Below are 24,218 nucleotides of genomic sequence, written 5' to 3' on the forward strand. Positions count from 1 at the left end.
GTATCTAGTTGGTAGAGGCCAGATATACTGCTGAGCATTGTACAGTGAACGGGACAGTTCCCCACAATCACAACAAAGAGTTCCCCTACCCAAAATTCCATAGTACTGAGGCCGAGAAACCCGGCGAAATGGTCATAGCAAGATGAGATGAGTTTAGCTGATTTTCCTTCATCCTTAGGAATAAAAACATGTTAACATATTAACATTATTGACCTCTACCAGCACTTAAAGAGAGAAAGAACCTATAGAATCTAAACCCTGCTATGAAACAAAATCTGATTCTGGTGAGAGAAAAGTCTTCCTTGATTCTCAAGAGAAAGTAAAAGGTTTTTGTGATTTTGACTTAAATAATTCTAATGACTCAATTTGTTTATTGAACAATAGATTGAAGGACCTAAGGCTGGATTTTGTTGATTTTAATTTTTACCAATAATGTAGTATAAAAAATGTTTTGCTAGACTTGTGTGATTTACTAAATAATTATTGATATTTGCATATCATGTAGGATCAAGAAAAAGTCACATGTTAAATTCTATGTACAGAGATAATTATTTTCAGTCAAATGAAAGTAAAGGATTCCAGGTGCAGTGGCTCACGCCTGTAATCCCAACACTTTGGAAGGCCGTGGCAGGAAAAATCACCTGAGGTCAGGAGTTCAAGATCAGCCTGACCAACGTGGTGAAACCCCATCTCTACTAAAAATACAAAATTAGCCAGGCGTGGTGGTGCATGCTTGTAATCCCAGCTACTTGGGAGACTGAGGCCAGAGAATCGCTTGAACCTGGGAGGTGGAGGTTGCAGTGAGCCAAGATTGCGCCATTGCACTCTAGCCTGGGCAACAAGAGCGAAACTCCATCTCAAAAAAAAAAAAAAATAAAAAAATAAAAGTAAAGGAGATATTATGTTTAGCTTGCCTGCAATATACAAATTAAATGTGCTAGAATTGAGCACTTACAGCACAAATTACAGGAAATAAGACGGTGAAAAATTAAAAATTACTTAGGTCATAAAAATGCAGAAAATACATAAAAAGGCTTTGGAGTCATAGAGCACCTTTTAAAGCTCGACTTTCATTGTATTTCCATGTTGTTCCATTACATTAGGGAAAGCCTCCTTAGTGGCTTCCCTCATTGCCTAGACTGGGTAAGCGGGGACACAGGGTCATTGCCTAGACTAGGTAAGTGGGGACACAGGGTCATTGCCTAGACTAGGTAAGTGGGGACACAGGGTCATTGCTACCTTTCGTAGTTGCTTTACTGTGCTAAACTTCTGAAGAGTCACCTTTTAAAAGGGAACATACGTTTTCAAAGCCACTGATTATTAAGCCCCTCTTTCAGTCATCTTATTTGCAGACTTTCATTTTTGAGCTTTGTTTGCCATCTGGGAAGGATTTTGAAAGAGAACATAGGCCTCTTCCTGCTTTTATGTTCAGCATGCCATAAATTCCATTAATGAATTCTTAAGATCGTTTGATCTGTTTAAAAAAATATCTCTAGATTCAGTCAGTTGTTAAAAAAAATCTGTTCAAGATTGTCTATAATTGCACTAGCCACAAACAGATTTACATAGGTATTTTCTTTGTAAAAAAATCTATTTGAAATATTGGAAATGTTTTCAGGAACTAGATACAAAAGATATACCTGGTTTTTTGAATAATTTAGCATGTCCTAATGTTTAAATGTTCCTCAGTAGTCATTTATCTCCAGAGCAAGTAAATACAAATTAAAAAAAAAAAATTAACAGTTATATATGTGCTTATTGTAACCAGTCAAGTAATACAGAGGAATATAAAACACAGTGAATCATCTTCTCCCTGTCCAACCTCACCCTTTTGCAGCAGCCGACATTAACAATTTGGTGCATATCCTTTCTCACCTTTCTCAATGCTCATACAAATGCATGGACGTTCGTGTTCACATAGAAATGGTGTTTTATTCCTCCCCCAAATGGTGCAGATGCAAATATGACTCAGCAACTTGATTTTTGCATTCAACAATATACAATGAAAATTCCTCCTATCAATACATGCCAATCTAATTTATTATTTTGTCAACCTAACGTAGTCAGAAGTGTCAGAATCCAATTTAAGGAGAGGTTATTTAAGTGCATATTGTGAGGATGGCCAACTCAAACATGCCAACTCCAAAGGAATAGAGTCAGCATTCTAAAGTAGGGAAATTAAGGTTTCATTTATATAGTCAGAGACAGGGAAGTTTTTAGCAGTATTTCTTTTTTCAGACAGGGTTGGCACATAGTTACACCAATTTGATTGGTTTATAGGCAGCGTTTCTCTTTGGAAAGGGTACATTTAACATTCATTACAGAGGGCATAGTAGTCATGGGTTTTCTGTCATGTGGTCTTAGCAAAGCAAGGTACCAAAGAGGAAGTCAATCTATAGCAAAGGTCATTAAGAAGGCAGGAGATTTTTGTCCTGGACATTTAATTATCTCTAGCCATTGTAGAGAACAAGAAAAATAAGAGAGTGAGTTAATGTATAATCTGAGAAACAGAAATTATAACCATATGTGATTCAGATCACAGTCACATCTTTCTCAAGGCTTTAAGTGCTTTGGGGGTTCCAATAGCTTTTGCATTATATTTATTTTCACAAATTTTAAGAACTGAAAAATAGTATACAGTGTGGGTATATTATATGTGAATACTGGTACCCTACTGATGGACGTTTAGGTTTTTGTAGTTTTCTACCACTACCAACAATGATTTATACTCTCTCCTTTTTTTCTGTAAGCTCGATTCTCAAAAGTGGGATGGCACTGTCAAAGGCTCTCCCAGTCAGGTGTCACAGTGCAAAAGCCAACAATGTGTGGTTAGAGGATCCGTTTTTTCACAACCTTACCAACACAGGCTCTTATCCCATTTTGGATTCTTTGCAAATATCTTAGATGAAAAACAGTATCTCTGTGATTCTAATTTGTGCTTTCCCTATTGCTAGTGAGGATAAGTGTCTTCATATTTCATCTCACTATTGCATTTTCTTGTCTGTGACTTGAGTGAAACTTTTCTAATTCTTGCATATTTTATTCTTGCTAAACATGTCACGACTCAGAAATACATATTTCCATTTCTTTTAGCATTTATTTTGCTGCTCAGATTTCAGGAGGAAAAAGGATTTTTTTCCTGGGCATTGTCAGTAGTAGCTGTTTGGAATGCTAAAGATTTGATAAGAGACATTGAAGAAATGTGAATGTTACTGAACCGTTTTGCTTAAAGTAAAGGGAAGACTGTCTATACGTCTGACCAATGCTTTTCGAATGTTCAGGCCCCTGAATCTGGCTGCAGTCCCAGTAGGCATGGGTCCAGGCTTGATGTGTTCGTGGTTGCATCATGGCATCACTCTCTAACCCTCGCCATAGCTTTGAAGTTGTGCAAAGATTAGAGAACTGTAAAAATCTCAGGCCTGTCTGAGGAAGTATTTCTTACTATCTATCCCTTTCTTTGAACATGACCTGCAAAAAAAAAAAAAAAAAAAAGGCTTCATTTTGCCCTGCTTTGTATTCATAGTGAATATCTTTCATTGCCAAGAAAACTTTTTACTGAACTAGCTCTAAAGGATGACCCAGCACTTCCTAAGATCAATAAACCTTTAAGGAGTGACATAAGATGGAATGTATCCTGTCCGGGGAAGCTCAAGGCATGCACAGGCTGTGTTCATCTCACTCCCTCAGGAGTTGAAGAAGATGAGAAACTGGTCCCAGAGCCCTCAACTCTAGCTAGGGTGTCTCGCAGCTATTCAGCTAACCAAAGAAATGAGTGGAAAATCAGTTCTCTGGTCTATTTTTGATGGTGCGAGAAGAAGGAGGCTGAGGAAGAGAAGGAGAAGAAGAGATTACTTGTCATTTTAATTGAAATGAGCGACTTTTTATTAATGAGTTTGAATTCAGAATAATTTATTACCTGTAGTTTTCTTATAATATGATAAGTGAGACCGTTTTCCTTTTTGCTTAGGGCAAAAATGTAAGGAGGCTGGGTGTTAAATTTGGAGGTTTATCTTTTTTTTTTTTTTTTGAGACAGAGCCTCGCTCTTGTCACCCAGGCTGGAGTACAGTGGCCTGATCTCTGCTCACTGAAAACTCTGCCTCCCTGGTTCAAGCAATTCTGCTGCCTCAGCATCCTGAGTAGCTGGGACTACAGGCGCCCACCACCACGCCCGGCTAATTTTTGTACTTTTAGTAGAGATGGGGTTTCGCCATGTTGGCCAGGCTGGTCTCAAACTCCTGACCTCAGATGATCCACCCACTTCAGCCTCCCAGTGGAGGTTTATCCTGTCAGGTTTGGCTTCCTTTTCCCAGTCCGTGAAATGTGAATTTGAATATGTGTTTGTGTGGTCAGGGAGAGTGTTGGGAAATGAGGGTGGGATACAGAGAGAAGGATGATTTAAAGGTTTAGATGGTCTGGTTATTTTTAGTTTGTCTATTCCCATTTCTGCAGTAGTTTTTATTTTTTCTCACACACTATGGGAGTTTATTTATTCACAGAAGGAAGTTCCTGGAGTCTATCCATCAGGAACATTAACTATTTTTTGTTTTTGTTTTTGCATAACTATTTGTTTAGTTTTTTCTTCACAAATTTGTGGCTGCGGTATTCTTGTGACTTTTTTGGGAGTTGTTTTGATCTGGCTTGCAGTATTACCCACAATGCATCTGTTTCGTGTGTATTAAACAGTCCCTTTCAAGAGTAGCAAGTAATGGTTTGAAATAGGAAGAGTATCCCAAATGCTTTAATCTTATATTTGAAATGCAGGCGATCGGAGGAGCTGAGGAGATTTGTGACACATATTTTACATCTTTTCATTGAAAATAGAGCTGTTGATTGCATGGTTTTGAGTGTGGTCACTGACATGCTAATGACACAACAGAAGCCCTTGGTGTGTGCGTAAGGCCATGTGACCTCAGGTCAGGAATAAAAGCTCAGGGCTGAGCAGCTCACCCTTTGGTTGGGAATCGAGTTGGCTCCCCTGGAGTGAAGTTCTACACAGACCGTGGAGGAACCACCCCATCTGTAAGGAACCTAAGTTTCTGTATTTCTGACTTTCATTGCAGAAAACCTGATGCCTTCTATACTTGTTCCCTTGACCTACTTCTAAAACAGTTTTTAAACGATTTCAACGATATTACAGTCAAGTAGAGCTGTCTTTTACTGATATATTCTAAACAACATAAATTAAGATGGAGCTTGGAAAATATAACACAACTATGTCCTAATGACATGAAGAGACACCTTTCTCCTGCAGATAGTCCCAGATAGACGTCAGTTTTCAACTTGTCAGGATGGTGGATAAGATTCTGCTGTAGGTGTCTTTAATTACCAAGTGGAACTAGCATTCTAGTGTTACCTGCAATGTAATGAAGAGCCTGATTCATCTTGATCTTTTTCACTTTACTTACTTATTACTTTCCTGAGAAACTGTGGATTTAGCATTCATTTTACCTGAGCATATAAAGGTATAAACTCAAGCAGAATATTGATGGAATGAAAGCTAGACTCTGGCTTAATGTAGTCCTTGAAAGAACAAGATGCATTAACAAAAATGGAGTGATCGTCCCAGTAGAGCTGGTATACTGATGTGTGCTGATTGTTACTTCTCTATCACATGTCATTTGCTACCCTTGTTAATGGTCATTGCATTGGTTGTAAGTCTTGGTTATTTTATCTTCAACACTTTAAGAAGAAATGTGCTTCCTTCGCTAGTTATCAGATTTAATTTATAGGCATTTGAATAGTGCAAATGTAAGGGCATGATAGCTAATTAAATTATTCCACAAATATTTATTGGGCACCTAGTATGAACAAGGCAGCAGTGACACAAAGAATGGAGCATCTCACAATCTAGAGGAAGAAAAAGACAATGAATTGTGGAATTAAAATACAGCATAGTAAGTGCTTCAATATTAAGTCACCTAACTCTCTTTATTCTCCACAATGTTTAGCAAATCATCTTTTACTGTTCATTTGGTTTTTCAAGTGGATTTTGTTCTGAGGAAAGAAAGAGAGCACAGAATTTACCTTAAGGTATTTGGCCTACTAGTCAAACTAATCTCCCAGCAGATTTGTTCGTAGAAATTGTCATCCAAGAGGCTAATCACCATTGTGTAAACTGGTGGAATATAATTTCTAGACCTGAGAAAACACAGGTGAAGGCTTGGAATATGATATCTCTCAAATATGCAGCCAACTTGGTGACCCCCAACCTGAAAGGCCAGCTGATCTTATATGGTAATGAAAGCTGGGTCTTAATGCAGGGACATTTTCTGTAGTTAGCCCAGTGAAATGACGTCCCAAGCCAACCACTCCCATGCTTCTGCGCAGTGTCACCTCAGATGGTCCTTCCCATCACTCCAAATTTCCACAGCTTCCAGTGCCTTCAAGAGCATACTGTATAGGCACAAGCTAGGGATGGGACCAGGGAGGCCTTGGGTAAAAGCAGCCAGTTCAGGCTCTCAGATTCTTCTCTCTGGAGGTGAATAGGAGTCCTTGGTTAGGTCCTGGCCACAGAGATAATAATTTAGGCTTATGTATATTCCTGAAACCTTTAATTGGTTTGAGCTCCTGGAAGATTCCCTACTCTTTAGGACCATGTGGTACTTGGTTAACTGTTGGGTACCGTATACTTTCTGCTATCTTTAGTATTATATTGAATTTTGGTTACTTCAATAATACACAGTTAACCTGAGATTGTTGTATCAATGGTATATTTTTCCTAGCTGTCAGAAGATGGCCGCCTTGTACATATGGATGGATGAGAAAGGGAAGGAAAGAGTTCCATGTATTTGTGGACCTCTATATGTAATAGTGTATCACTTCCATTTTTAGCCCACATTAGGTTTTGGACAGCCACAAATCTTTCTTTCAAGACTAGAGTCCATTTTAATCAACATCTAACTATTTGGATTGTCACCTAAGCAGCATATTTTTTTTAAAAAAAAGGAAAAGATGTTTAATTTAGTCGGCTACAACTTCAGAAGCATCTTCTAAGCTCTTTCTATAGTCAACTCATTAGTACATTCTCAGGCTGAGCATTATGGACATAATTTCTTTTTTTAGCCACAGTATTAAATGAAACCAAAGTTTTAGAAAACAGTACTATTAATAGTGGTGACTCATATGTTCTTTATATTTTCAGAAGGACAATAAATGTTTACAGGACAGTGTCTGAAATATTTTCTTCATGAAGTGTTTAACCATAATTATAGTAACATGTAATATTATGTGTCTTAGTGCAATTTATAATGCAATTTGTAATGTCGTTTATACCATATATAGTATATAGTGGTAAGGTATCTAGTAATGTATATAATATTATATATATATATGAGATGAAAAATATTTTAGATCAAATTAAGGCACAGAACATGATACTCATTATTCTAGTGCTGTTGGCAATTTGGTAGGATTCTTAGAAGAGAAACAGAGGAAAAAGAAGTTTTCTAGAGTGACAGATGGCACTAAAAGCTAGGACTGAATAGAACATGACTGAAGAATGCTATAAGTATGACAGCCTACCTGGCATAGAGGCTTTGGTAGGGACATCACAGGCAGTCTAGGTGGAATCACCACTTACAGCCAGCTATGGAGGGCTTTGAATTATTATATGAGAATTTTCAAATCTATGCTGGAAGCAATGGAGAATCCATCCATTGAATATTTTTTGAATAGGGTTTTGGCATGATGAAAGCAATGTGTTCAAAATACTGAGTGTTGTGTAGATTGGGTGGAGGGGAAAGAGAATACAAGCAGGAAGATGAAATTTGGCTAAGACTTCAGTGGTCTGAGTACGTAGTGAGGAAACCCCTATGTTGCTGTCATATGTAAATGAAATTTACAGGGTTATTTATTTTTCCTCATGCAGTCTGGGAGTTTGTTCAGAGAAGGAAGTTCCTGGAGTCGATGCATCAGGAACATTAACTATTTTTTGCTATTGACAAACAGACATGACAGATATTATGAAAAGAGCATCAAGAAGACTTGGTTGTTTTTATCTTAGGGGATTCATTCAACAAACATTGGTTGAGCAAGTCCTATCAGAAACAGTTTGGGAGACGTAAGCCACCCTGGACACTTCCCAGTGGTCAATGTGGAGAAACTGCAGCTATTAAAGCTCCAGGCTTAGGCCTTCAGTAAGTCCAGATTGTTTGATTGGAGTCTTGAGTGGGATTGGGAGACATTTCAGTTCCTGTCAAATTTCTGCATGAGGTGTTGTGGTAAAGTCAAAATAGCATGAATTCTGCAACCTAATAGACTTGCATTAAGATCTCAAGTTCACCACTCATCAGCTATGTGAGTTTGGGCAATTTATTTAACTTTCTGAACCATCATTTCCTTTTTGGAAAATGAGGAAATGCCACCTATGGAAGATGATTCTCCATAGATCTCTTGTGTTTCTACACATTTTGTAAGCAGAGACACTGATAGTCTTTTTTCTGGACTATTCTTCAAATTATTTTATAGTGAACAACGTTGGAAGACAGAGGCAGTGTCTCTTTCTAGAGAAGTCAGTTTTGCTTCTTCCTCCAGAGCAAAAGGCCAATAGGTTTACCTACTGCCTATTAGAAAAGATTCAGATTCCCTGAGCCCAAGTTTCTTCAGCTGAGATGCAAACCCATTGCTTGTGCAGTATCCACCTAGGTCCTTCCATTGCACCCTCCATGGGACTTGGTAGCAAGGGGAACTCACTGGAACATGATGTTCATGCTATTTGCTGTGCCATGAATCTCTGATCTAGGAGTCTGGAATCTTCTGCCAGCATCCATGACACTGTTGCGTATTAACTTGTTAGCTTGCAAGTTGAGTAAAATCTCAGACCCTTAATAGTGCTTGATGCCACCTGCCTAATGTGTTTCTGGGGAGGACGAGGCAAGATAAGATATGTAACACACCTGAAGCACAGCATGTGGTTAAAAAGAAACACACACATTTATTCCACTTCTTCCCTTAATAGAGTAACTGAGCAGCTGCTTCAAGAAAGTTCCTGCAGTGGTAGCAGCAGTTATCCCTTTTTCAATATAGTTTCAGAGTCAGGGCAGATCCTTTGTCTGAGTTTCAGGATACATTTGGGCATGACTCACAGAGAAGAACTCAACAAAGTTTAAGAACAGTAGATTATTATGCTGCTTGCTTGCAATTGAAGGTCTTGAGTCCCTCATTAACTTCTCCCAAGACCAAGAAATATCATTAGAGAGCAACAAAGAGTAGCCTGATAGCAATTCTTTATCCATGTTACTAGGATTCAGCTAGGAATGAGGAGGAATAAACATAGTCATCTAAGATAGTTTCCTAGGACTGAGGAAAAAGGATTAGGGCCTGGGGAAGAGGAGGAAAACTGCTATCTCTCAGAGGACATCAATCTGAAGGAGAAGATGCAAGCAACTGTTCTTATAAGAAGGATGGATAGTTCCCAGAAGGGACTGGTGGAGGAAGGAGCATCATCCTTGTAGTCTCTTGACATGTGTTATCACCTAATGCCTTTTTTTTTTTTTTGAACACTTTAGTATGACACTCAGGTGGCTGATGCTGGGTTTCAGTTTTTAGAGACATTTTCTTGTTGGTGGCTCCAGGCACAGTGAGTACATTTGCCCTTAGCTGTGGTCTGCCCTTACGCCCTCATGCTAGGACATGTGGAGGTTTCAAGGTGAATAAAACTGATTTTCTATCATTCAGTTACTTACATTGTAAGTAAGGGAGGTAAGACACGTAAGCAAATAGACATAACCTGGGAGAAAAAGTTGCAAATGCCTGAGAGTGGGCCAGGTGCTGAGAGAGTGCTGTGTGTTGACAGCACTCCCAGGGAGAGTCTGGGTCCTGAGTCCTCACACCAGTGAAGAGAGCCTTTTGATCCCAAGGGCAGGAATGAGCCAGCAGGCCCAAGGTGTAGCTCAAAGCTGTAGAAGCCTATGCTGAGCTGTTGAGGCAAGCAATGCTGAACACTGTCTTCAGAGTCTCAAAATCTTATCTCCACCATGTGCCTCTGACACAGATTTATTTATTTCCCATACACAGCCTTGAACTCTGATACTGGCAGCCCAACTTGTTTTAGATCCTTGACTTCAGGCTTAATCCCTAGTGACTGCTATCATCAACTTGGAGACATATAACCCTTGGCTGCCATCTATGGCCACACGACCCAAATGAAACCATGGGTTCCAGCTTGGCCTATGCTCTCAGGAGGCCCTAGCCATGAATGGCCAGGCATATTGAACTCAGCCTCAAACATTGGAGTAGAGAACGCCCATCTGGCATTTCTCAGGGCAGATGAAGACGAACGTAGCTTAAAGACAAGCCCACAGTCATGAGGTCTATGCCAAGCTTCAGGAGACTCCAGGAAACCAGTCCTGTACCCTCACCTCCAGGAAATTCCTGGTTGGTCTTTCCAGGGATATTCACTATAGTCCCAGAAGGGTCCCTGGCTTTTGTGGTTGAGCCAGCATCCCTGAACTTCTCTGTATACATGTAGAGAATGTTTCCAGGTAAACTATTGAAAGGCCACATCTTAACTACCAGACCTATCTTCAGAATCCAAATAGAGACCACAGACCAACAACTGGTAGGTACAGTCCCATCTGTCTCAGAGAATCCAAATGCCTTAACAATGCCGCTGTGTTGAGGTATGCTGGGGGCACTGTGTGGCCTGTTCACTAGGGCCCCACACCTAGCCCTCTTCAGAGTGAAGGGGGCTGGGCTCAGGGAAAGCGAAGAAGGAAATTGTCATATTGTTCAAGTATGGTTTAGACTCCTAGACCATTTATTACAGACAAGATCTTAAGAACTGTACAGAGGACAAAGTGACCTCTTCAGGCTTAGAGGAAGCCAGATTGGGGCAACAAATAATTTATTGAATTTTTAATTAATTTAATTTGAGATCATGGCAAGTCATTGAAGTCATAAAGATGAAACTTGATAGAGAGTTCATAATGATCTCTCTTTCACCTGAATTCTGTGATATTATTAGTCTCTGTTTAACTCAGAGCTCTTCTTTGAAGAAAAAGAACATGACATTCAGACTAGTGCCAATGAAAAATGAGGCTTATTTTAAGGATAAAGACAAAGCTCATGGACGTTCAGAGAAGTCAAATAATCAGGCCTCAGGCCAGGCTGAATTACAAATTCCAGTGAGCTCAGAGACCTGCATAGCACTTAATAGACTCTTAATAAATGTTTGTTGAATGAATGAATGAATGAACGAATGAACTCACAAATGACCTAAGAGAGCTCAGAGAAACACTGAGGCCTACACTACTGTCCTACCAATACCTGACTTAATCTTACTGCGCTTAACTCTCCTGTGTCTCTTGGCCCAAAATCTCAAGAGAGGAATCCAGAGAATACCCCTGGGTCAGATGCCCATCTCAGTCCATTAAGCAATAGCCAGAGAAAGTAATGCCAAATGAACGTAGGGCTTGCTTCTAAGGGTCGGACAGATTAAGCCAGAATAAGAAGCTGAACGTGGCCTGTGGGTTTGTATTTCTCTAAGTCATTCATTTTGTATGTAATTGCAGACTACCATGTACGGGTGTTACTTTAGGTATATATGTGGGTGGCACCACAGTGAAATATTTTTGCTTCTTGAGGACAGAATAATAGCTTCTGCTTTTTCTTCTATAGGGCTTCAATTTTATAAATAATTCTGACCAAGGAAGAATGTTACTCAAGTATGACCAGATTGGGAGCTAATGTACTAACTATTATACGCCAGACACTGTGCTAGGCATTTTACAAAACTGTAATCTCTCACAACTTGTTCTTGTAGGTAGGCATTATTATCCCCATTTTACCGATGAAAAGAATGAGATTTCAACTATCACAGTTACAAAGTTGAAAAGGAGTGGAGCTGGAATTCTTCCTGAGACTGATTTGTTCCCCAAAATTATACCCTTTCCAATATCACTATACTGTCTTGCAATCACGTGACGGATCATTAAGTAAAATATTGGGATGAATTCTGCAGGACAGAGCCAGGTCTCTTCCGTGAGTCATTAGTCAGGTAAAGACACTTCAGGCACATAATTAGGCAAGCACGTAGTTTTTTATTGAACATTGGTTTGAGCAAAGTAGCTCTAAATAAATTATGGGACCAATGAGGAACCTTTGATATGGTCAGGTTTTAGATGAGATGAGAAGGATAACAGGAGAAATTTGTTTGAAAAAAATCAAGTTACAAAATCCTGCGATTTCATTTTTAGATATATGGATCTATCTATCTATCATCTATCATGTAACATATATGTTAAAGATGTAAAATACCCATTGTTTTATATATCACTAAGAAAGAAAAAGTGCTGTCAATTAATTGCAAGACATAATTGATTATGAAAGTCATCCTGATTTCAAAGATGTTAAATGTGAGAGAAAAAAAAAGTCTGTGCTGCAAAATGTAGGAAAAGATCCAGAGAAAAGTACCCGAGTGTTACAGTGGTGATCTCTGGGAGGTGAGAGTATGACTTGTGTTTTATGATTGTTCATCTGTGTATGCAGATTTCCCTGCTCCACTCTTATCCCACTCTCAAAGGTTCAAGTAGGTGATCCCCAGCCCCAGGAGAACCACTTTTAAACTCTTTCAGCATGTCACACATTAGCGTTCATGCATGAGATTTTATGCATGGCTTTAGAATTTGGGGATATACATCTCCCGTGGTATTGACCTTGGCATTTGGAGCCTCTGCCAAAACTTCAGAGCAACAGGAATAAAACACACTTTAAAGACCTTTTTACTACACGCCTGATTCAATAATAGGCAAGATATGAGTTGTTAGCAAATGAAGGAAAAGCATCCTGTTCAATGATGGAATTTCTTCAGAAATAATATCTAGGTTAATGTAGTACGTCTAGTAAATGCACAGAAAGTACAATTCTAATAAATAAACTTGTTTTATATTTTTAATTTCCATCTAGAATTGACTCGTGTTAGATTTTTTGTGGTCTTAAAGATAATCATAAATCCAACAGTAATGCGATTAACTCAATAATTTTTCCCTTGGGGAATACATGTAGATATTTTGAAGTTTTACGTTTAGGAATGCCTGAGGTTATTTTCACCAAACATCATGAAGAAAATATAATTAAGTAATAAATATTACAGTCTTAAATCTATTATTTAAAACATGGAAAATTTTCATGTAAGCTACTTTATTGCATTCCTTCTTTTATTAAGTCTTAGGATAATTTTGTATTCTTTTTGAAAGTGTATGCTTTTCTCCCTTTGCTTGATTACACAGTTGGATTTGTTTAATTATCTAATACAGTGCAAGATTATTTTACAATTTAAAAGCAATTCTGCAACTTTTACATATTTGCCAACAATGCAGGGTATGACCACTGATCCAAAATTATAGTTTGTAATCATTTTAACTCCCAGCCCTCTGTATTGTTTCAATCATGGCCATGAAGCCATCATCTACTCCACAGGAGAGCTTGCCAGCATGCACTGTAAGTGTGTGGATGCCAATGAGTGATTTCATTGCAAGGTTGAAGGAGACACTTTAAAGCTGATCCCTGGATTCATACTTGCCAAGATTTTGCCTACATTCTTCAGATGGCTTAAGACAGGGAAGGGCATAGGCTTTGGAGCCAGACTAGCTTTAGTTAAAGCCCAGCAACTTGGGACTGAGCCCCAGGTCCCATGATTGCAGGTCTTCATCAGCAAGGCTGGGAGCAGACCACAGTGACCATTGTGACTTCTCGGTTGGAGCCGGTTTAATTTGTGTTGTTGTTCAGCTCTGCATGGGAGACTTAAATGGAGTCATCACTGGCTAACTGTAGGTATAGTGAAAACAGGCACATAGTAACATTTGACAAATATTTTAAGGCCTACCTGTTTTCCACAGACCTCACCTGGCCAACGGAGAAGTGCAATTACTCAATTATAATCAGATCTTTGATTATTTGTTACCTTTATTAAAACAATTCCATATATTTTATTGCACGTAAAAGAGTAAAATGGCTGTCTTTAAGTGCCAAATACTCCACTAGCAGGGTAGCAGCATTTATTTACACTACAACTTGGTATATGTATATGTGCTCAATTTTTTTTTAACCTATACTTGTAGGAGTATGAGCACCTAGGCTTTGAGTAGTGGGAAAAAGGTATTAGGCCTAGTGCATTCCAATGCAGTTATTTTTAAAACCTCTTTAAATATTACTCATTTCCTCAGTAAAGTTATCTTCTAATTCAGATTTCTCCTTTTTCATATCCCCCTTTCCTTTGTCCTAGCTAAGGAGGCATCTGGTGTGTCTGGTGTATGGAAGCCTGAAGGACTATGCAGTGCCTTGTATTCTGCTTGTATGGCTCTTCAGGCAGCTGGGAATATGATGTGCCCTGGTGCTGAAGCTTTTGCAGATACTACTCATGATCTTGTCCCCTTCAGCTGAGTTTCGGTTCAGTAGCCCCTCCAAGCTCATTCAGCTTTGCCTTGGCTCTCATTGGAGGGAGTTTCTTTCCACTTCCTCCATTTGTCCTCTGGCCAGCGCTGGTAACCCCAGCCCCTGATGCAGGGGCGCCAACCTCTTGCCAAGGCAGTGAGTTTCTCCCTAAGTACTATGAGATGTTCTGAATCCTATCCATGGTTAACTGACTGCAGAAGAGTGAGCTGGAGAATTAAACACCAGGGGCCTCTCTGCCCAACACCCCTGGACCTGCCAAGGTTACAGTGATGTGGCTGTGTACCAGATTGGTGTGGGATAGCCTGAAAGATATTCCTTCCTAGAGTTCAAAAAGGAAATTGGGGCAGGCTTCCTGTACCGGTCAGGGACCAGGAAAGATGTAAATGAGTGGCATGCCCAAAAGGGATGCTGATTCCAGAAAGCTTAATGAATGGGCCATCAGAAAAATGGCAAGAATTAAGGGTGTCGAACAGGGGTGTTGAAGCACCTTGGAACAGCCACAGTAGGAAGTCAATACAGTCCTTAGGCCAGAGGAGAGTTCTTGGAACCAGACAGTGGCTGAGCTGTAGAAGGGAGCTATCTAATGGGAGCTTTGGCCTATGGTAGTTGAAAGCTGAAAGCTGAAACTACAAGACGCAGTCTGGCAGGGAGGGAGTCAGGCAGGACTAGACATTTGCTAACCACTCGCTTCTGCCCTCCAGTGTCCTGCAGGGGCTTCCCATTGGCCAAGGGCAACAGAATCATGTTGATATAATCCTTAGGTCATCTCCTGGGTACAGGGAAGGGTTTAGGAGGGTAGAGGGTGGGTCTGAAGGAGCAAACAGAATCTCCAGCAGATTCCTCTATAAATGTAACACATTTCATACTCTCTGGGCCATGCCCAAAGAGAAAAGTGGGACATACACATCTCAGGACTTAGCTCTCCTCATTCTCTCCCCCTTTCCTCTTCCCACCATCTACCAGGGATAGAGCCAGAGGCACACACCTCCTTGGTAAGCCCTAGATATCTAAGGGGTATCTAAGGGGAACTGCTTGGGCTGGATGTCCTGGGCTTGGCTTTTGCTATGCCAAGAGAGAAATAATGATATGTAGAATATTGCCTAAAACAAAAATTTATTTTTGTATATCTGTTTTCTTGCTGATAAATCCAATTTCAAATGCCAAAATCTTAAATATTAACCTTTTCTTTGTGTTTCTTTAACTTCTCTGTCCTGCCGCTGGCAGATGGATGCCTTAGACCAGCTAGGAAAATATTACATTTTGGGAGAGGCAAAGAGAATACAGCACGTTAATACTTTTAAAAGCTATTACTCCCCAATTTCATGCTGCTGTAGTTTGTATGGAAATTTTAAAATTTTATAACATTTTCAAGTATATTATCTGATTTAACATCATTTAACCTTAGCAACAATCCTACAAGGTATCCATTTTACAGATGAGATAATTGAGGTCAAATGTACTCTGCTAGTTAACAGGAAACCCACAGCTAGAATTCCAGATCTCCTGACTCCCATTAGAGTGCTCTTTCTTCTCTGCCAGACAGGGGGCCGCAGTTTGTACATTTGGAAAAGAGAACCAAGTTCATGAAATTGTTTCATAATATACTGTACTTGCTAAAAATGGTGACTCGAGCATTTGCCCAGTGATAATTGCTTTCATTGAAAAATATGTTTTTAATTTTTTCTAATATCTACTTCCATGGTAACTAGGTAATTTTATACTTATTTTATTGCCCTTCTTGCATTATCATCTGTCACTTGGTATCTTTTACCATTTGCTTTTTTCATTCCTGGTTTTGACTTCATTTCACTGGTTAGTTACCTTTTTAATCCACCTCCTCTTTTCAACTACTTCTTGATTCTTGAATTATCCTTTGACCTCATCATTTGATTGCTGCTTTCCTAACTCAGTGAGTTGAACATATTCTGCTGAAAACAGCAGGTCTTGTTTTCATTTTGTCTGTGTTTGTGTGACACCCTGTGTATAACTCAGAGAGCACCACTGGGACAAGATGCAACCGAGAAAAATATGTGCCTAAGTGGAGAAAGGATGAGGGGAACTTAGACCTAGACTAACTAGTAACTGGTCTCTGGGCAGATTTCTTGAATGGGTGGCTTCTGGCAGTGAGACGTTGAAAGATTCATGGTGTCTCTGAGGAGTGGGGTGTTTGGCCCATCGGAGCTGAAGGCCAGTTCAGAGTTTCTCACTTTATAAGGTTTATGTACCTCCTCCTCTGAAAAATGGAAGCTACCGGCTGGGTGCTGCGTCTCCCTTTCCCTAGACTCACTCGAAGCTTCCCAATTCATGTATTACCAGTTAAATAGGATTTTGAACTTTCTTTTCTTCCTAGAATATAGAAGGTACTAAAGATGTTTGATGTCTTGAAAAGTCTAAGGACCTGGAACTATTGTTTATTCCCTGGACCATGTGTTTTCACGCTATGAAGATAGGGAGGATTGAGAATTTGGGTTCCAGCTAAGTTTGAGCAATATCCATAAGTTCTTGGGCCAGGCTGAGTGGGGAGAAGTCCACAGTGTGTTGCAGTACCCCCAGGACTGTCTCCTGACCCCCAGTGCTGGGGGGCAGAGCTTACCTTCTGGTTCTATCTCTCATAGCTGTGCTTGGAATTGCTGCTGATTCCTGGTTTAGGTAGTTATCCTAGAGCATTGATTAAAACTTTAAATGACCTGTAAGTTACATTGTTTTACCAAGAGTCTGTTCTCTACTTTCTCTTGAGTCTATAGTCTCATAGGTTGCTGATGTTGCATAAAACTGGTACAGCCTTTCTGGGTGATAGTTTGGCAGTAGGTTACAAAACGTCTATGCCATTTGACTGAGTAATCCAATGGATAGGAAGTCATCATGAAGCACCTAATGACTTAGCTAGGAGATGTTCACTGCAGCTTCCCAGCAAACAGGGTAAATTATTAATCATCCATAAGACAAAATAATGCACAACCATTGAAAATACATAAATGTATATGTGTGTCTTTAGACATGAAAAGATATTACTATCCTATTGAATAAATAAACCAAGTTTGCAATAGTAAATCCAGTATATATATCTATATATATCTATATATGAAAATATTAATACACCTATGCTCAGAAGAAGTACCAGAAAGGAAGGATCAAAATACCAATTTCTGGGTAATATGATTAATGTTGATTTTAATTAATAATGGATAATTTTATCTTACTGTCTTCTATGATGACCAGATATTACTTATGAAAAAGGAAATTACTTAGCATTGAAACTGTCTTCTGGCATAGAGAGAAGGGATGAGGACCTGATGAACATGGATCAGCAATATGCCATGTTTACTAACGTTTGTTACCATGTTGGCAGTGACATCAGGGTGCCAATGGCACCTTATTGATTCAGGCATAAGGATGAGAATACCAGGGACTCAAGAGAAGGGACAGCTTCAGAACTATACACACTTGAGCCATATTTTTCTTCTTTTTATCTAAAATGTTCTGATTTTGTAGGTTAATGATTTACCTTTCTCTTTTGCCTTTAGACAAAATGCACTTTCATTTGTTTATGAAATAATTACAAGTACACAAAAGAATATTTACAATATAAAGGTAAAGTGGAGAAAATACTCATGAACAGAAAGTCAGTGTCCAGAAATGGAGTATGACCATTGATCCTGTAAGAGTTCCCTAAGGCAGCAGTCCCCAACCTTTTTGGTACCAGGAACTGGTTTCGTGGAAGGTAATTTTTCCTCAGACACAGGGTGACGGTGATGTTTTTGGGATGATTCAAGCACATTACTTTTATTGTGCATTTTATTTCTATTATTATTACGTTGTAATATATAATGAAACAATTATACAACTCACCATAACGTAGAATCAGTGGGAGCTCTGAGCTTGTTTTCCTACAACTAGACGGTCCCATCTGAGGGAAACGGGAGACAGTGATAGATCATCAGGCACTAGATTCTCCTAAGGAGCGCGCAACCTAGATCTTGCGCATGCGCAGTTCACAATAGGGTTTGTGCTCCTGTGAGAATCTAATGCTGCTACTGATCTGACGGGAGGCAGAGCTCAGGTGGTAATGCAAGCAATGGGGAGTGGCTATAAATACAGACGAAGCTTTGCCAGCTCGCACACCTCTCACCTCCCGCGGTGTGGTCTGGTTCCTAACAGGTAACAGACCGGTACTGGTCCGTGGCGCGGGAGTCGGGGACCCCTGCCCTGTGGGCTCCTCCATTCCTTTCTCCTTTCCTCTCTGCCTTGAGAAGACCACAGTCCTGAATTTTTTATTATTGCCTTGCTTTTCTTGATAATTTAATTCCTAAGTAATATTTTAGTTTTGTATGCTTTTGTACTTCATTAAGTGGAATTATACTTATTCTTCTGCAACTTGAATTTTTCACTCAATATCTTATTTCCAAGTTTTAGCCATTTAGTATGATGTATAGTGGTAGTTCACTCATTTTTCTGTTGTCAAGTCTTTATCATGGAAATGCACCACAGTATACTTATGTATTGTCCTGTTTATGAACTTCTGTGTGACTCGCAGTTTGTTGGTAGTGTGAAAGCTTTCATTAATGGTGTCTGATGAGCACGCATAACATCTAATGCTCATGTAGATTGTCTCAGGCCTACACATAGTGGAATTACTGGGTTACAGGATATGTGAATGTTCAATTTTAATAGATAATGTAGATCATGCCTAATCATTTTCCAATTATTTTTACCTATTTATATTCTTGCCAGCAGTATATGAGAGTTTCTATCCTTTGCATAGTCACCAACATTTAGTAATGTCAGACTTGTAAATTTTTGCTCCTCTACTGAGCATGAACTAATTTAATTTGTATTTCCCCAAGCATCAGTGAAGTCAAGGATGTTTTCTTGGGTTTATTAGCATTTGTGATTTCTGCCTAAAAATCATCTGTTCAGGTCTTTTGACCCATATTTCTATTGGATTATTTCTGGTTTTAAAGTGGGTCTGTAGGAATTCTGTATATATTGGGAACAAATCTTTTTACTTATATATGTGAGAGATATCATCTTCCAATTAGTGGCTTGTCTTTTCATTTTCCATATAGCGTCTTTGATAAAGAGACATTCTTAATCTTATTCTTCCTTTTTTCATGGCTTGCCTTTTTGTGTCTTAACAAGTCCCTTCCTAAACGGAGGTTCATAAACACAGACTCCTAGATTGTCTTCTAAAATGTTTATAGTTTTGTCCCTGTGAATGGTTTAAAGGTGTCCAGTGTGTTTTTTTCCTATAGAGATAACTGTTCAGGACAATTTATTAAAAACCCTTCTGTTGTAGGACTTTCTCCTTAGTTCAACTGAAAACGGGGTCCTTGTCACACAACCGTGAAAGATTAGGCTTGCAGACAATTTGAAGGGTGAGAAAAATGGAATTTATTGGGTGAAAAAGAAAAAAAAAACTCAGCAAAGCAAGAGAACTTCCTGTTAACAAGCCCCCATCTCACAGATAGAATTCCCAGTTACTACCCTGAAACAAGAAAGGTCAGACTCCTACCCCCTAAAAACGGCACAAACTTCCATGGCTCAACCTGTTGTCCCAGTGCTCAGGCCGGTGGGAGTTTCTCCAGGAACCACTTTGTACTTGAATGTCTCATTTCCTTTCCCTACAGAGGTGTAAATGCCAGCTCTGACTTGAATCATGTCGTAGATGAAGTTTCCCTCTGAGTGTGGGACTGTTTCCTGGGTTCCCCAGAGAACACAGGCATTTGAGTTAGCCAGATGTTGAGGGGCCCTACCAGGGAACTTCTTTATATTTTAAATAATAAGTCATTTATCTCACATACCAAGTTAGAAGCTATTCTGGATTATCCCAAGGCACAATGATGGCATCAAGAACCCGGCTCTTCTCGTATTTTCCTCTGCCAGAGTCAGTTTGTCAGTGATGGTTTCTCACAGCTCCAGCTGCTTCGAGCCACATCTGCAGTGGAAAAAAGGCCTTCATATTTTAAATTCTGGACCACCTAGGTGGTGTGCATTCAAGTTGCAAGCTGCTTTCCCATGCAATCCCACTCAGGGTCACGAGTTCTCAGGGGAGGATTTTTTTCTCTGTCCATTCAGTGCTGAGTTGCAAGATGTGTGAAGAATGAAAGTATTTATTTCTAGTTCACCTGACTCTCAGGGTGCAGCCCTTGGGACCTCCAATTTACACAGGAATCTCACATTAAACCCCTCTCCATGGGTGGGCCTTGGGCTTTGTCCTCTGCCCTTACACCCCACCAGACAGTGAAGAGCTAAGCTGGAATTCACCAAGGTGGTAAATGTAGACCTCCCTGAAAGCTTGTCTTGTTTACATCTCTGCCTTCTCATTTTCTCTTAAATGTTTTGGCTTCTTGGTATTCTTTGCTTTCTTGGAGCTCATCAAACGTTTAGGAGGATTTTTGTCTTTTCTGGAATTTTTAGTTGTTTTTCAGTGGGAGGGTCTGTCAGTGCATCTAGTCCTCCACACTATGGAAGCAGAAGTTGGTTTAAATTCACTTTAAAAATTGCACTCTCTTTTATCAATTTTGCCTAAAGGTTTGCTGGAGACTGAACCATTGCAAGGAAGAGATGAAGATGCAGTAGCCAGTGCTGACTTCTCTAGCATGCTCTCTGAGGAGGAAAAGGAAGAGTTAAAAGCAGAGTTAGTTCAGGTATGTTTAGTAATCTTATTGTTGCTATTTCTATCTCTGGATCTTGAGAGTTATTATTAGTTTGATGTAAGTCTCATATTGTAATTATGTTGTCTTTCATTTAATAAAATTTCTAAACGAATACATTACAAGATGATTCATTTTTCCAGGGTATCTTTCTAATGTTATCTATTACCTGTTGGTTACAGTTGTAGAATGAATCGTTGTGCTGCCTAAGCAACAATCATAACTGGTTTTAAATATGCACTTCTTATTCTTTTTACTATCAGAATACTATGGGAATAATAAATTACTTACAAACTTGATAGAATTCATTCCAGATCATGTTATAGGTGCAAGATCCTTTTGAAGACCAGTTCTGGTTTTAGATCAGCAACTTAGCTCAACAATTACTTTGAAATGATTTTTTAAATGAAAAAGTCAATCATAGAAGCAACTGAATTTGTAAGTTGTGTACTTTTTGGCAGAAAAATAAAGCTCTGGGGGTAGAGAGGAAAGCTATGCTTCATCGAGGCATAATTAGATCTTGTGGAGCTGCTCTGGGGATCTGGACCTAGGGAGGAGGAGGATATCAGGTTCATTATGAATACAAGTCTTTGTTCAAGTCTTTTGCTTGCAATACCCACTTTAGACACTTTGTTGAGAAGCCTTTACTTTCTGGGAGGAGAGTGTTGTAGAAAGGGCTCCTTGAGTAGGAGGAAGCATCAGAGCCAGAGGAGCCAAGGCCAACATTCCCTCCCCATTCTCTGTCCTGGCTCATAGGCCAGGAAGATCCTGTTCCCACAGAAGCAAGGCTTGGCCTTCCTGCTTTGGCCTCTCCACAGGCTGAAGACACAGCTCTGAGCTTCAGCTTACCCTCTCCCCACTTTGTCCACTTTGAACTCTGAGCTCTAACCTCCTGATAGTGTTTGTCTATAACAGCTCAGAATAATATTAAAGACTTTCAGGTGCTTTTACAAGACACACCCCCAAGTTAATTTCATTTCAAAATAAAAGAGCAGCACATTCCTCTGGTACAACCAAAAATGATTTCAGTAAGCACAGTGCCTCAAATCTTTAGCTGGGTCTGTCTGTGGCCACTGAGTGGCTGCACATACCAGAGTACACGGACCAAAGTTAGCATTAACAGATAATGGACTGACTCCACATATTATTATGGCCTGAAATTCTGGCTCATGACTAGTTCATGCTAACTGCAGGGTCCAAATGTCATATTCTGCAGAGTGGGGTAAGCCAACTGAGTCTAAGCTAAAGCTTCACTCCATCACGGTGATAATGCTAGTTTAAATTCAGGCACAATATCTGTAACAGACCAATTTCTATAAAATGCCTTGATTTTTATTTTTCTGGGCTCTAGAATTACTGGGATATACATACATACATACACTAATATATGTTGGTTTTTGTACATTCTCTATTTTCTAAATGTCAACAGTGAGCATGATATTACGTTTATAATCAAGAAAAAAAGTATTGGTTTTAAATGGATGCCGCATGGATATAAAGAACTAGAAGTGTTTTCAGAAATTCCTGTCTCATGTGGCCACAGTAATATACTTCCAGCACATTTCCTTCCTGAGAGTTTTTGAGCCTGACTTCTGGAAATAACACCAGACTCTTTGTTACTGTGTTCAAGTTACGAGGATTCACGTTTTGCACTAGCCTCCATGCTTCCTGGCTCTTATTTCTGGGTTCTTCAGAGATGAAGAAGTACCACATGCTGCCAAAGGTAGCATCCTGACTTCCAGCGGCACATGAACACAGCTGTCTGCCCCAGGCCCGGTGAAAAGCAGAGGAAGTGGATCTTTGTCATTTTTTTCTTCACATTTCTCTTTCTCCACGTCAGGCCACCTCTGCTTTATGCTCGTTCTGTTTTTCAAACAACTTTCCTTACCCTTTTACAAGTCTGCATGCAGATGTGTGGACACAGGAACTCGAGTTCTTTGATATCACATATGCATTCGGATTCTACCTTCAATGCTAGGATGTAATTTTAACAAGGACGCACAGAAAGCCATCTCTGCAGTCGCACTGCTGGCCTTATGGAGAACTGAGGTATCCTCTGCCCCAAATCTCCACAGAGATTCTTTACGGGCCCCTGGTCACAAACAACTCCTCTTTCTGTCTGAGGAAAGATCCTACCGGGTCTGTTAGCTCCTTGGGTACTGAAGATACCTCGGAGACCAGCCTATTAGATGACGGCCTTGGAGTCAGGCACTCAGTTGTGGTCATGATCCAAAGCAAGACCTGTGTGTACAAGGACTTCTGACCCCTGACTGCTTTGCTGAAAAGAGGTCTTGAGTGTGCCAGGTGTCCAGTCTCCTCTTTGTTTCCTTCCTCTCCCTACTTTCCTCATCTCCTCTGTGAAATAAATAATTCAAAATAAAAGCTGTTGGAACTTTAAATTATTTTGAGTCTTAAAGGAATGTGATTATGGGACCTGAGTCACATAACAGGCAGCTGTAACCTAGGCAGCTGTAACCAGTTTCTCTGATTATAGACTAGCCTTTTCGTTACCTACATTGTTTTGTAAAATGCTATAAAAGACTAAAGGGCACCAGAGAAGACCTCTTTTATTATAGATTAACTTCCCTCTTTATTCTCTTACACAAACACCTTAGATTGTTTAAGATGGAATGTTAAACATATACTTTTAAATTGGAAAAGAAAAATTAAACAAGCTGTAACTAATCAAATTGCTGTAACTCATAAACCAGCAATATATGGAAGATGCTGTAATCCTATTAAATTTCTTTGTTTTTTGCCTATGTACATAAGACTTCAACTTTTCAGCTTCATAGCACTAGCCACATTCCTTCAGAGTCTGTGTTTCCCAGATGTCTATCCTTAGCTATTCCCTTGAATTAACTCTTAAACTGGATTCTGATCCACTTTATTATTTCAGGTTGACACCTCCTACAGCTTTCTGGCTATGCCGGATTCCTTCCTCCCATTTCTCTTTCTCTTCCCTCCCCTCTGTCTTATCCTGCACTATCTTGTTGATAATATTCCCATGAGATTGCCCTTAGACTTCAACCAATCTCATAGCTCCATTCTCCCACACAGCCAACGTATTTTTGTCTGCTTACCAAGTGCTGGCAAGACGAAGACTTCCTCTTTTGGTAGGAGATGTAAAATAAGCCAGTAGTGTCCAAAAGGCTTACATCTTGGACAAATTC

General features: G+C 39.6%; 1 protein-coding gene across 6 annotated transcripts in view; it reads left to right on the forward strand.

The window, feature by feature from the left end:
- The window catches only part of TPD52L1 (tumor protein D52-like 1), a 104,427-nt gene that overhangs the window by 45,246 nt on the left and 34,963 nt on the right, over nt 1–24,218 (forward strand). For 5 of the 6 annotated variants that reach the window (XM_011992166.1, XM_011992167.1, XM_011992170.1 and 2 more), the window contains exon 2: nt 20,924–21,039. In XM_011992166.1, the coding sequence (XP_011847556.1) occupies nt 20,924–21,039 (116 nt within the window). Of the gene's footprint in view, nt 1–9,880; nt 9,885–20,923; nt 21,040–24,218 lie in introns of those variants that run through there. The other variant, XM_011992169.1, reaches the window with a different exon arrangement.

The sequence above is a fragment of the Mandrillus leucophaeus genome, unplaced genomic scaffold, assembly GCF_000951045.1.
Source record: "Mandrillus leucophaeus isolate KB7577 unplaced genomic scaffold, Mleu.le_1.0 Scaffold405, whole genome shotgun sequence".
Lineage (NCBI taxonomy): Eukaryota > Metazoa > Chordata > Mammalia > Primates > Cercopithecidae > Mandrillus > Mandrillus leucophaeus.